This window comes from Momordica charantia (genome assembly GCF_013281855.1).
Source record: "Momordica charantia cultivar OHB3-1 chromosome 5 unlocalized genomic scaffold, Mcharantia_2.0 BLBB01000005.1, whole genome shotgun sequence".
NCBI lineage: Eukaryota > Viridiplantae > Streptophyta > Magnoliopsida > Cucurbitales > Cucurbitaceae > Momordica > Momordica charantia.
The window spans coordinates 5,634,126-5,648,322 of NW_028275163.1; the positions used below are offsets into that span (position 1 = coordinate 5,634,126).

General features: G+C 35.2%; 3 protein-coding genes across 5 annotated transcripts; 1 reads left to right on the plus strand and 2 right to left on the minus strand.

Annotated features, from left to right (window-relative positions):
- Positions 1-70: 70 nt before the first annotated feature.
- Positions 71-1,775, minus strand: DGAT3 (diacylglycerol acyltransferase). Its single transcript, XM_088123596.1, has 2 exons — positions 1,296-1,775; positions 71-995 (listed from the first exon to the last, which is right to left on the minus strand). The coding sequence occupies exons 1-2, from the start codon at positions 1,677-1,679 to the stop codon at positions 321-323; spliced, it is 1,059 nt and encodes a 352-aa protein (XP_087979722.1). The 5' UTR covers positions 1,680-1,775; the 3' UTR covers positions 71-320.
- A 1,830-nt stretch (positions 1,776-3,605) lies between these two features.
- LOC111009475 (hydroxyproline-rich glycoprotein family protein) lies at positions 3,606-7,950 on the minus strand. Of its 3 annotated transcripts, none has more exons than XM_022282565.2 (7): positions 6,892-7,950; positions 6,483-6,758; positions 6,256-6,387; positions 4,613-4,794; positions 4,416-4,527; positions 4,164-4,307; positions 3,606-4,082 (listed from the first exon to the last, which is right to left on the minus strand). In XM_022282565.2, exons 1-7 carry the CDS (start codon positions 7,429-7,431, stop codon positions 3,984-3,986), a joined length of 1,485 nt encoding a protein of 494 aa, XP_022138257.1. In that variant the 5' UTR covers positions 7,432-7,950; the 3' UTR covers positions 3,606-3,983. The 3 variants fall into 3 exon arrangements, with proteins under 3 accessions (XP_022138257.1, XP_022138256.1, XP_022138255.1); XM_022282564.2 differs by having other exon boundaries at positions 6,483-6,797; XM_022282563.2 differs by having other exon boundaries at positions 6,483-6,800; positions 6,892-7,948.
- A 4,913-nt stretch (positions 7,951-12,863) lies between these two features.
- Positions 12,864-14,032, plus strand: LOC148211191 (Late embryogenesis abundant protein (LEA) family protein). Its single transcript, XM_088124271.1, has 2 exons — positions 12,864-13,292; positions 13,373-14,032. The coding sequence occupies exons 1-2, from the start codon at positions 12,947-12,949 to the stop codon at positions 13,843-13,845; spliced, it is 819 nt and encodes a 272-aa protein (XP_087980397.1). The 5' UTR covers positions 12,864-12,946; the 3' UTR covers positions 13,846-14,032.
- Positions 14,033-14,197: the final 165 nt, after the last annotated feature.

Consider the following 14,197-nt stretch of genomic DNA (forward strand, 5'->3'; position numbering starts at 1 on the left):
TTGGTGATGTCAATGACCCAAGGTAGAGTACTCAATGAACTATTACCCATAGTATAAAATTCCCAATGAATGCTCAAGAAATTAATACCTTCATTATTTATAAACAAATAACCTGAATATCCTAAATCAATCCCCTCATGATTGAGTGGAATTGAATTCATCATCTAACTGTTGAAAAAATTTACAATCATAATAGTTGGTTTGGATCCAAAAGGCTCCTCCTTATCCCAACCCAACCGATTAAACTGCTTCCAAAACGATAAAAAAATTCTCTTTTTTTTTACATCTCAAAACTACACTAAATTAACAACTTATGAGTATCATGAAGTAGCAGTCGCAGGTGCAAAGGTAGAATGTTTGTGGGGTTGTCCCAGAATGTCAGCCACAATTCTATCAACATCCTCCAATCCAACTCCAATGCACAGAGGACTCTGATTTACAGTGTCTAATGAACCACAAACTCTCACGTTTGGCCCATCTCTGCATTTTCCCATACATTTACACCCACAAACAGCTCCTTCAACGCCCATCACTTTCTCAAATTCCTCCATCAGCTCCCCCGCCCCGCCCTTCCGGCACTTGTTTCCCATGCACACTTCAACCCTCCTGCCATTTTCGAGGTTCGAACCGGGAAGACGGGTCTGTGGAGGAGAGGGCAGTGTTGATCCTTGAATGGCATTCGTCGCCCTCTGCGAACCGTGCTGTTGGGTTCGCAGAGGAGAGGGCAGTGTTGATCCTTGAATGGCATTCGTCGCCCATTGATCTGGGAACGGCTGCGAAAGCGAGAGCGCCTTCCTTATTTGGTAGCTTGTGTTGATCACATTGCCTTCGTTGTCACTGGATTCTGAGGATGAAGATGATGATGAATTGTGGTTGGTTTGAACTCGAGCTGCTCTCATCTTGGTCTTCTCTAGCTTCCTCTTTCTTTTCTGTTCCTTCTCCTCTGATTTTAGCTGTTGCAGTCGTCTTCCCAATGCCTCTCTTGTTTCCTCCACCTAGGGATCAACAATCCGATCAATGAAAGCAAAACAAACTATCGAAGAATTCATTCATGGATGATGGAAATTGAGTTGATCAAAGCCAAAATCGAAGAACACGATCTGATAAATGTATAGAAATCCTAAATCTAATCCGATTAAACATGATATATGCTTAAATTTGAACAAATAGAAAGGAAAACATCGTAACGCACCAGCCTTCACAGATCAATTAGCTCGAGCAGTGTAGATTTGAATCACGAGATTGCAAACAATGATAAAAGAAAAAATATGGATTCCAGAGGCGTTTTAACTTACAGAAATGTGCTTCCCCTGAAATTCGCCGACCAAGACATCGCCGAAATGAAAAACGGAGCCCGATTGAGAAGCCGCAGATAATTCGCCGGATAATCCTCTCAGCAATTTCAGTTTCCTTTTCACCTCCTCCTTCTCCTTCTTCAATTTCCCACGGCACCTCGGGCCAACGTAATACTGCAAATGACCCTCATCGCAAAACCTAGAATTCATATTCCGACGACCGACGAGCCCTACATCGCGAGTTCCAGAGCCAACGGAGACGCCGGAAACGGACAGGCTACAGGGGACCCGCCCAGCATCGGCGCCGGGGGCCTCCACGGATAGAGCAATCTCACGGCGGAATAGGCCGGGGAGCCGCCGGGAAACGACGCCGGAGACCTCCATGGATTTCGGAATGGATCGAATTATGGATTTGAATGAAGTCAAAATGAAGCGACGAGTCGGTATTTCAAGGAAATCCGTCTATTTCCGTTGCCAAAAAGAAGTCGCATCCGTTTTTGGAACCTAACGGACGGCGTTCGCTGTCAAAGGAAGATCGAGCCTGGATGACGTGGCGGCTGTTGATTCGATAGGGTGGACCTCGTGGCAACGCACGTGGACCACGAGCTTTCTGCGTTCCCGCGCGAGCGCCGCGTTAATATCTGCCGTTGGATAATTATTATAAAGATCGCATGGCTGGTGGTAATACACGTGGGTACACGTTGGATGCTGATGTGTATCAGCTTTGTGGTTTTTGGTTTCTTTGGCCACCCGTACAAATAAAATATAAGTATATAAGCTACACTAGTTATTTCTGAAAAGGCAAAAAAGTTTAAAAAATAAAATAAAATAAAATTCCGGAAAAAAAAATGTCAAACTTTTTTTAAACGTGGTCGTAAATGTTATCATATCATTATGGCATTATCAATATGAAAAAGGTGGAGTCTTGAAAAAATATTTTTTTTTCTCTCAAGAACTAATTTAGTTTATTTTATCTAGAAAATATTAAACATAAGTTGGTTCATGGTTTAAATTCTATTTTGTTTTCTGATTTTTGAAGTTTATTTATTATGTTTTTTAAAAATCTATTTTAGTTGTTGAAAAATTAAAAAATCAAAACGTTTATTTTTTTAAAGTTAAAAAATTAAAATATAAATTTTAAAAATTGATGGATTAAAATGAAGGAAATCAAAAAGCTAATAGAGGAACAATATAGTGGTAGTTATCTAGAAATTTACTTTATTTTTGTTTTAGAAAGGGATAAGAAGGTGAAATAAATACTTTTTTATGAGTATTTATTTTTTATACTTATTTTAGTTTGATCCCCAAATTTTAAGTATTCTATTTTAATTAATCCCTTTGCTGGCTAGCTAATTTATTCTTTACCGTTAATTTATCCTTATCATGTTTTTGTAAATTGTTTTATATAAAAGAAATATATATGGTTTGGCACCTTGATTGAATTAATAATCGAGTATGTAACAATTTAATCTTTATAATTTAAAATTTGAACACTTTAGTTCCTAAAGTTTACTATGCAACAATTTTGAATTTTGACGTTCGTGGTGGTGCTTCAGGATTCCAGTATACTGCATCCAAGATCAGAACGAACTTCCCAATTAAGATGAAGTATTGATCATTAATATGTAACGATATAATTCTTATCATTTAAATGGTTAAAAATACATTTGGTCTCTATACTTTCACTAAAATAACAATTTAGTCCATGAACTTTAATTTATAACGATTTAGTTCCTATACTTTCACTAAAATAACAATTTAATCTCTGAACTTTAACTTGTAACAATTTAATCTTGAGTTTAAAATTTATAACAATTTAGTCCTTATCGTAGAAAATTTTATTAAAATTAAGTATCAAATTTTATCATACAATAATTTAATCTTTCTAATTTATAAACATATTTGGCCCCTCTTTAATTTATCAATCTATATATATATTGTTACCAACTTTAAATTACAATGATTAAATTGTTACATATTAAAGTTCAATGACTAAATTATTACCAATTTGAAAGTGCAGAGACTAAATCGTTACAAACTAAAGTTTAGGAACTAAATTGTTACTCCAGCAAAAGTATAGGAACCAAAAGTGTTTAACCTTTATTTTTTATCAAGCTAACATGAGATTAGCTCATCTGGTTAAGATACCTAACTCAACTAAAAAGTTCATATTCTCATGCACACTTGTTGTAATAAATATGTAATATGTATACACATACACATACGTACGTACACACATGCTACACTTTTCAAAAGGACTTTGACATAATAAATTTTAGGCTATAAGAACCAGATTGTTATATACTAATATTAGAAACAAAATTGTCAATTCAATGAAGATATAGAGAACAATGTCTTTTTAAACTTGCAAAATTTAAGACAAATAGAATCTAAGATATTGTTACACATTAAATATTTTCTTTTATAAACTATAACAAGTAAATGAAGCTAATTCTATTTTGAAAAAAAATTTAAAAACCACCATTTGAAAGTTAAAACACCATCTCTACTTAAGCCCTACTACAAAGCAACCAAATAACTCTAAGAGAAGACCTCTTCACTAACATAAACCAATTAGTAATGAACATCTACCCTATTTTGCTACCCCCATCCCACTTTCAATAAAATATACACAGTCAATATTTTACAAAAATAAGAACTTAAACAGGCAGAATTATTGTTACTTGATTATGATGATGGTATGCCAACAATCCATCCTTGTTTTGGAACCCATTGTTTTATTTCCTCAAAAGCACACAGTGTTTCTGAATCAAGACCTCCAGCAAACTGCCCAACCAGAAGCCATTTGCATCAGAATCACTATTTATTCTTAAATGGCAAATTTTATGAAAGTTGAGTGCTTCTTACCTGGTGAGTTCTGTAAGCAAAATGAACGCCCTGAAGTAGAAGAGATTCCTGGTTGGATTCTTTATCAGAACTACGAATTGAATCGAGCTCTATTTTCACCCTTTTCATGTACATCTTGGCTAGATTAATAGAAGCTTGCTTTATCTGCGCTCCACGAAAATTGTATGTCTGGTAAATTTCGGTGTGCAATTTGACGGAAGATTCCATGTTTGCCTAGTTGAAAGAAATTTAGTTTAAGGTATATGATCGTACCTTGCTCGTGATTCCGGAATCGAGCATCCAATTTGTTGGTAGTTTTAGTTCCTGATAAGAATGCATGACTGTATTTCGAAGCCCGATTAACCGCTGTATACCTCGCTCCGACCTTTCATGAAAGAAGGAAAAATCAACGGTTTTGAGTAAATATGATTTGGATAATGAAAGGTATCAGATATGGTTGGAGTTCTAACTTGTCTAACAAGCTCGCCATCTTCTTCAATGCTGCCTCACATGGAGTAGAAGTGTCATCCTTGTACAGAGAGATCTCATTTTCCAACAGTTTAAGTGCACGGTACTCGATGGCCGCTTCTCGCATGGCATCGGCTTTCTTCTCAGGCCACTTGAAATGCTTTAGCACAGCCCGTTCATCAGCCTGCAGATAAAATTTTAACATCCAATAGTAAATAAGAATTTGGGAGGAGCAAGCCAATGATTATCCATAAATCACAACATTTAAACTCTTCCTCGCCATCCTTATTTTCACATTTTTCAGAAGTAATTCATTATTATCTATCTTTTTTTCCCTTTTGAAGAAGAAATGGATGTAAATCCTTGCAACAAATTATTATCTATCCCTTAATACGTGCATCACTTCTCTAAAGATTAAAGGTTCAGATCTCTACCTCGTGTTGAACTCAAAAACTAACTCAAATATAGTTCCACTTCTATCATAAAGAGCAACATGAAGTCTAACTCAAGTCAGCGTTAGCAGGGTGGCTTCAATAGTTAATTTACCTAAATGACCGTCATTTTGGGTTTTTCTTCATTATAAGCTCAAAAGACATTATTCAGAATCAAACTGTTAGAATTATCATTAAATCCCAGTTTGCGTGCATTAACATGCTTTCTTCTGTTTCTAGAAATCAGGTCCAAAGAGAAATTCAAAGCATATTCCAAAACATCAACAACCATTACCAGTGATACATGGTTGAGCGTGGAGATAAGATAACATATCTCTAATGTAAGTAGAGGTTCATCACAGTGAAGTTCACCAAATGACAAATTTGGATAATCATCCAGAGTGTCAAGCAAAATGCACAAAATTGTACAGTTGACCAGTCAACATCACCATGGACTTTACCCCGAAAATGAACAAATAAAAAGTCATAGCCACCTCATCCTCAAATCAACAGGTTCTATAATTTGGGTGCAGAGTAGATTTTCAAGTTCTAAACATCAAAATATCAATTCCATTGGCTAACATGTCAACACAGCCTAAAGAAGATAAAGTTCACCCTAGAAAACACAATTTATTTTCAGGACGGATTGAGGGTCCCAAGGTGGTAGCTTTTTGCAGCATTCGACCATTTTACAATTATTAGAACCTTCAGTTTAGAAGCTGAGTGACTAAGGACCGATAAGTGTGAATTTCGAAAGAGATCCTCCAGGAACAACCCGACTGACAAAGACTAGTAGGTATAAAAAATCCATCATAAGGATTTGGGTTCCCTCACTCTCAACTGCCTTGGTCAAAAGAAAAAAAAAAGGACTGTTGAGACAATCCAGCCCCCATGATACACTTAAAAGTCAGAAGGGGGCCATCTTAGGACAGTCTAAAGGAAGACAATAAAACCAGCATTTGCCAGGCATACATTATAGGAAGGCACTAGCTGAGAACAAATCATTATGTTGAATTGTTGATCAGAATGCTGCTCTTCTTCTTATAAACCAAACCAAATTAATGAAAAATAACCAGAAAATTTCTACATCGTATGACATGGTATGGCCCACCAATACCTAGAGTACTTTGTCTTAAAACTAGATCTTTCCATAGATGCACACACAAAAAGGAAAAATAAAACTAACAGAGAAAAAGTGACAAGTAAAGATTTACCAATGATGAGAGTTGGGAATCAAGCCAATCGACAAACTTGAGGACGTCCTCTATGTCCGTATAAGCTGCAACAAGCACCTTGTCAATGAGGCCATTGATGAACTCTCCTTTAGTTTCAATGTCTGCTCTTATCTGGAAATTGAAGATGGATAGTGTCAGCTATGTCTTAACTTTTCAATATAGGGTTGGATTCAGTTCAATCAAATCAACCAAAATCATAGCCTTACCGCTAAAAGATGCGAAGAACGATTCTGAATTTCCCCAACAATGCTATTATGCGCATTAATCACAGCCGGTTTCCCCAACAATGGAGGATCTCTTTTCCCCTCTTTCTTTCTTAACGAGTGAAAGAGGCGTATGAGGTCTGGAGATTTCTGAGTGGTCACTGCTCTGGGCAAGGATTGGAGGGGAAGAGGCGGAGGCGGTGGCGGCGGTGCCGCCCGCGTTGGCGGGGCCTTGCACCCCAAATCCCTAACATTCTGACACGAACTCGATGGTTGGGCCTGCAACTTTCCATTTTCGAGTTTCTGAGTGTTCTTGGCCTTCTATAACCACAAACAGAGAATTGAAAATGATTTTGAAATTTGATTAAAATTTGAAACCGAAATAGCAAGGTAATTTAGAAAGAAACAACACCTGGTCGTTATTACTAGCGTTTGCTAACTTTGTTTCCGCGGCGGCTAGGTCACGGACGAGCAAATCGTTCTGCGATTGAAGTTCCAGGTTCAAGCTCTGAGACTTCTGCAACTCCTCCTTCAGAATCAGCAATTGAGACCGCAAATCTTTAATCAAATCCTCAGCGAAACAAAGCTTCTCCTGCAATTCACTCTTCGCTTCAGTACAGTCACCAACCTTCGAACACGAACCAGTACCAGAAGAACGACGCTGCGAAACTTGCTTGAGACCGCCGCGGTTGACCGTTCGAGCCGAGACTGCAACATTCTCACCATCCCTCCCCTTCTTCGGAGCATTCAGCGCCAGAGATCTGCTAACTCTCGAACTTTGCTTCTTAACAACAGATTGAGGCGTCGATTGAACGGCAGACGCAGAAACCAGCGGCTTCGGCGATGGCGACGGCGACTCCATAGCTCTCAAAGAAACCCTCCCGCCGCGAGACGGCATAGCAGAGTTCAACAAGCTCGTCCCTGCAGCAGTCGATTTCCCTCTCTGCTCCATTAACACTCGATGGAACAGCCGAGCCGACAATTCCACGTCTCAAACAAGGACAGAAAACAGCTTCTCAACTCGCACGGTGGCGCCGCCGTACTGGCTCTGACGTAAAACGGCCAATAAATGCGAATTACCTGCCGGCAGCCGCCATGCATCGGCCGACTCCCCGAGAGAGAGAGAGAGAGAGAGAGCAATATATTTGAAAAGACAGCCACAGCGAAGCACCAAACAAAACAAAACTCCACGCCAATAGAAAGAGAGAACATTAACAATGGCGATTTAAAGCACTACTCCGCCATTAACTTAACTTAGAATCTAAATTGAACCAACCAATTGGTGTTCGTCTGTATTCTGGATTTGATTATATGATCATGGCATCGCTGGACCACTTTCCAGTTCTTGGATTAAGCCTTCAAAGATGAAATCGGAAGGTCGCCGCTCAACATCATCATCTTAATTTTTGCCTTTTTTGTTTTGTGTTTGGTGAAAAGATTTTCCAATGGGAAATGAGCATGAAAAGGAAATTAGGAACAATGTCCTCCATTTTTATGCTTTTTGGCTCTTGTGAAAGTTCATGAGAGTATTTTATTGATATATGTGAGCCTTGTTTAATAAATTAATGACTAAGATAGTATTTGTGATTAATTAATATATTTTCTTTTAAGCTAAAGATTCATGTTGAATTAATCAAGTCGAAAAATTATTTTATATGTAAGGATAAATAATTATATATATTTTAGTATTTTAGTATTAGGTAGCTATTGTTTTTTTTTTTAATTTAAAGATATTAGGTAGCCATTGTTAAACCAAGTAGAATATGATCCTAAAATATTTGGTAGCTATTTAATTTATGAAATGGATGGAATAGCAACATCAAAAAAATGTCTATGTATAAGTGAATGAGTGTTAACGATGGGAATTAAAAATAAATATAACTCAAAATCTAATTAAGAAAATAATAAAAAATTTTGAAAGTTTAAGAAAGTGTAAAAATTAAATAGATACAGTTATTAACATGTGAAGTGTAAATTTGAGAACTTGAGCTTTAGCGAATCTGAGTAAAAGTTACTTTTTAATTAACTTGTCGCTATTTCGGATCCTTCGTAGTATCCTCATTTTTTAATCTTACTCGACACGAATTCTTAAGCTTCCGAAGGAGAAGGAGGATCTTACAATTACATCATTATTTATTACAACATCTTACAAACATATTAAAAGATTATATCTTCAATTAAAAGGTCGGAGGTTTCATCCTCACCCCATTGAACTAAAAAAACTTAGTTTTAAATTAAATTAATGGGAATAATCAAGGTACAAATTTATGCAACTATATTTAAAAGTATAAACACACCATAGAACCAAAGGAATCAATTTGTGTGCTATGATTAAAAAGTTCCAAATGGCTCACTTTTCAATGGTGGAAAAATGGCCACTATGGTAACAATAATCAATTGTGTTAACTATTATTACAAACAGTGAGGGAAAAAGAATTGACATATATTTCCAATCAATAGGTTGTGAGTTCGATCCCCTAACCCACAAGTTGTACTAAAAAAAAGTATGAAACACATGACGTGCACGTAGAATTTCATGGTTTTATTTTAAAGTATAAAAATATAAAAGTTAATTAAATAGTTAAACATTTTTAATATAATTAGGCTCTTATTTACCTCATAATTTTTTTATTTTGTATTTTCCATGTTTATCTCACAAATCGACGTCTCAATGATTCTAGTCACCTGTTGATCTGGTTGATGTATGAATAAAAATAATTTGAGAAGTGTTGGTTACTTGAAAATTTCCCATAAGTAAAATACGACAAGCAAGAATAAACAACTTAACCTGTATTCTTGGATTACTTGAATTTTTTTCCTTAAAAAAACACGTATTTATGATTTTTCATCATTTTTTTTTCCAAAACGCAAGTATGTTATATTGTTAGCTTTTTGAACAAATTACCTTATATATGGTAAGTAATCAAATATTCTTTTAAATTACAATAAACATTACATGGAAAGAAAAGATAAAAGTTAAACGTTAGATCAAATAATCTAACTATTAATATAAGAAAACACACGATATTGACTAAGGGAGAAAAACATACTGAATGATAAAGAATGCTCAAGTTTTGATGAGAAACAAATGGTAGAAAGAGTAATTAAGAAAACGCTCTTATATAGTTGTAGAAGATAAAAAGCTACAAAACTTTTGAAATTCTTTATTAATTATAGTTAAAATTAAGTCATAATTTTTTAAATTAATTCATAGAAACAAAAAGACAAAGCTATATATATTCTAACTCTTTATATTATAACATTTTCACAGGATTAAGAGAGAGAAAATTAATTGAAAAAAATGGAATTTATAAAGATAGAGATAAAGTATTTTGAAATAATAATAATAAAAAAAAAGTGGAGGAAGTGGCGTGGGAGAAAGATGATGAGAGGATGAGAGAGAAATTTTAATATTTGAACGACAAAATTGTTTCCAATATAACTATGAAAAATGTTTAAATTAAGAGGGCAAAACAAGGAGAAAAAGTTTATTCCTGTAGCCAATTTTATATATAGTAAAGATATAAATGTAGATATCACAAAATTTTTCTTCATGTGTTTTACCTTATAATTGAGTTTGACTTTAATTTGGATTATACTATTTTGTAAAATTTTAAACTATCTACCATATATTTATGTAATTGTCTAAAACAAATTGTGATGTCCGTGTGCATTGTTTGCCTGGTATATGATATTGTGAGTTTGAGTTCTTTGGTTTTAATTTTTATTTAAATTAATAAAAAAATTTAGACTTTTTTTCTTTTTTGAAAATTAGAAGGCGAATATTTTCGAACCTTGATAAAAATTGTTATACACTTATATATTTGTGTCGAAGGTTAACAAGATTGAAAGTTGAAAGTATTAACTCATCTAAGAAAGTTTAAGGATAAAAATTTAATTAATCTCACTTTAAAATAATTATTATAGCAAATGTAAGCTTGAAAAGGAAGAAAAAATGACACGAATTTGTAAAATTATACATGGGTTTCATCTAATACGGACTCTCATTAAGGCAAAAATGTAAAATCTTAAATATGAATTTGTTTATGTAAATTTGAACCTCCGTAGAGTAGTAGTGCTCTAATCCCTTTTTGCAATTACTTTTTTGGATTATTCCTTTGTTAACATTTGGGCCTAAAGCCTAAATTCATGCCGTCGATCAAACCACCTAAATCAAAATTTTAGATATACATGTTGATAAAAATGTCGAATAAAAGGTTGAGATCCCAATTTTATGAATCTCGATAGAAATATCCATAAAATATTGATTTCAAGAAATATTTCTAGAATAATTGTAAAAACGAAATTGTAAAAAAAATATTTAAATTAACAAATAATAATTCTACTATTTTTACGTAAGTTTAAAATCATCACTATATTTACATTGGTGATATTTTGTTGCATTTTTTTATATTTTGTCAATTTTTGTGATATTAGATGAAAATGTCGATTCACCTTTAATATTAATGTCTAAACTACGTACAAATAAAAATATCCACATGTCGATGAAAATTTAATATCGAAGACACTGTCATTAATCTTCTAAAACAATAATTAAGTTTAGTACGCCATATACAATTTATGAAACCTCAAAATTTTAAATGAAAAACAAATAAGAAAGAGAAGAGTAACATTAAAAAACAACTATTACAATTTAATAAATTTGTCTAAATTCTTTAAACTTCTAATTTAAATTTATCTTTCTTTCTTGTAAAGAATTTAAATTTACCTTGAAGTACAGCTACAATTACGATAGATTAATGTTGTTTTTGTTTAGTATAACCTGTCATGAGGGATCGAATTCACAATCTCGATGATATATACCAAATCTATTGAATTATACTCGTTTTTATGATAGATTAATGTTGTTAATATCGTTAGATTTGACAATTTACAACACATATTTGGTAGACTAGCATGATAAAAAAAGACATACATACCTGCCAATTTTTTTTTTTTTTTTTGAAGTATAATTTGCCATCCATATTGAAATTACTAACATGCCCCTCATCCAAGAAGACACTCTTGTATTACGTCACTGAATTATTATCCGTTTACAGTAATGAAATATGTCGCTCACATTCAGCATAATTTTCGTTTAAATAAATGTACAATACTTTAATAATATTTTTTTTAAGAGATACTTTAATCAATTAAATTATTTTGCGGTGTATACACGTCGGAAGAGAGGGTAACAAACCGGCTCATTTCCTTACGGGTGAGGCTCTGCATCAGAACATCCAGTATGTATTGCGACTTTCTGATTTTCCTTGACTTTGTTTAATGAAGCGTGTTTCTCAAAAAAAAAAATATATATATTATTTTATTATGCAAAAATAAATTAATGAAAGAAATTTACTGAAGTTAATATGGTTTTAAATATTATTTTGATTTTAGTCCCTATATTTATAGTTTTGATTTAAATTTAGTTATTCTAATCTCAAAATGTCATCGGTATATTTTGAATTGTTGTCTCTACTCTTTTTGAATATACTTTTAAAGGATGACCATGATGTCATTTCCTATTTTTTCATTTTTATCATATTTATTTCAATCAATATTTTAGTATGATACTTCACTTGTAGGTTTTTTGAAATGCAAACATAAATATATATTAAATAGTTTATTGTGTATAAATATCATTTATAATTTTATAAATAGAGACCAAAATAATGTCTTTTTAAAGTACGAAAATTAAAGCAGACTTTTTAAAAGTAGAATGACAAAAATTAATAAGTTGTTGAAAATGTAAATATCAAAATCTACGTTTTTGAAAGTACAATAATAAAATGAATAATGTTAAATTACATGGACAAAAAGTATTTAAAATTAAGAATAAAAACTTTTTAAACTTTTATAAAAGTTACATGAAAAAAAAATTAAATGTTGATGCTAAAACATAAGTAAAAATATGAATTTAGATGTTAATTTTTTTGAAATTATAGTAAAAAATCATAATGAATATTTAAATGAACAAATAAACCTTTCATATTTTTAAAATAAGTAAAAAACTATAAAAAAAATTAATTTTATGTGGTCATATTTTTCTTATGAGTATTTTCAATATTATAGAAATGTGGATGCAAAACTGAAATATGGACTTATCGACATGTCGAAAACAATTTAATACCACGGTGCCTGGCCTCTCTCTAGTGGAGAAAGAGGTAGTTCTTTGAAGACACGTGTACAAATTCAAGTTCTCCGAAAGTGCATCAACAACGAACAAGAGGCCACCTGGAGCCTCCATTCTCCCACGTGGCATTCCCACACCACCTTCAAATTCCTTCGACGCCACGTGGCGCCTTCGTTTCCCGCCACCTCCACTCACCGTTCGCCGCCATTCCCCAATTTAAAAAACCCCCAAATCCAGTCCCCAATTTCCGGACCCATTCCGCAAAATTCCGCGAGACCTAATTTTATTCGATTGAACTACGGAACACTTCATTTACTTCAATTCATCAACATCCATGGCTTCGATTCAAGCTCGCCGGCGCCGGATTCCTCTACCGACGGTGGCGGTAGTGGTGCTGTGGCTGGTTTTCACGACGAGCTGTTGCCGGAGCGGAAGCGTGGGGCATATGCCGTCGACGGAGGAGGAGGCTCGAGATTATCAGGAGATGAAGAGCAAGATAACGGCGAAGGACGAGGGAGGAGACCAGTCGTCGGAGACGTGGACGGAGTGGGCGAAGGACAAGATCTCCGGCGGACTCGGCCTCAAACACGACCGCCAGGAAGATGGCGTCAAGAAAGCTTCGGATCTCACGTCCGACGCCGCTAAGAAGACCAAGGACAAGATCCAGAACGTCGCGTCAGGTTCAATTTCGCTTCAATTGATTCAATTCCGTTTCCAATTAATTGAAAAACGGTTGTTGAAGATCGAGATTTGATAACAGAGGCGGGGCAATACGGAGCGGAGAAGGCGAGAGAGATGAAAGACGCGGCGGCGGAGAAGGCAGGGGAGGTGAAGGAGAAGGCGGCGGAAATGGCGGGGACGGCGACGGAGAAGGCGAAAGAAGCGGCGTACAAGGCGGCGGAAGTGGGGACGGGGAAGAGCAGAGAAGCGAAGGAGAAGGGGGAGGAGGCGGCAGAGAGGGCAGGGGAAGTGGCGAGGAAGGCGGTGGAGAAGGCGGAGAAGACGAAGGCGGCGGCGAAGGAGAGGGCGGGGAAGGAGGCGGGCTTGGGGAAGGAAGGGTACGAGGCGGCGAAGGGGAAGGTGGAGGAGACGGCGGAGGCGGCGAGGGAGAAGGTGGCGGAGAAGTACGGGGGGGCGAAGGAGAAGGTGGCGGAGCAGTATGAGGCGGCGAAGAAGAAATCGCAGAGGATCAAAGACGACATGGTTCGATCGGAGGTCGACGACGAGCTCTGAGCTCCGACCGCCCACTGCAATGTAATATATACGTACGGATAGAAGACCGGTGATTTTGATGTTTCATGTATAAAGTGTTACTTTTGTACTTTAACAATATTTTATTTTTGTGCTTGTTTTTGTTTCGGTGCTTAAATCTTAATTAAATATTTATAGTTAAATAGTAATTAACATATATCTTCAATAATATTATAATTTATAACTAATGATTAGTCAAATATAGTTTTAGTGGGTGTGTGTAGTTGTAGGATCATATTATTGAATAATTAATGATTAGTCGAATATAGTTTTAGTTGGTGAGTGCAGTTCTAGCATCGTAATTAAAGCATGATCGGAGCTTTCTTTCCCAAGG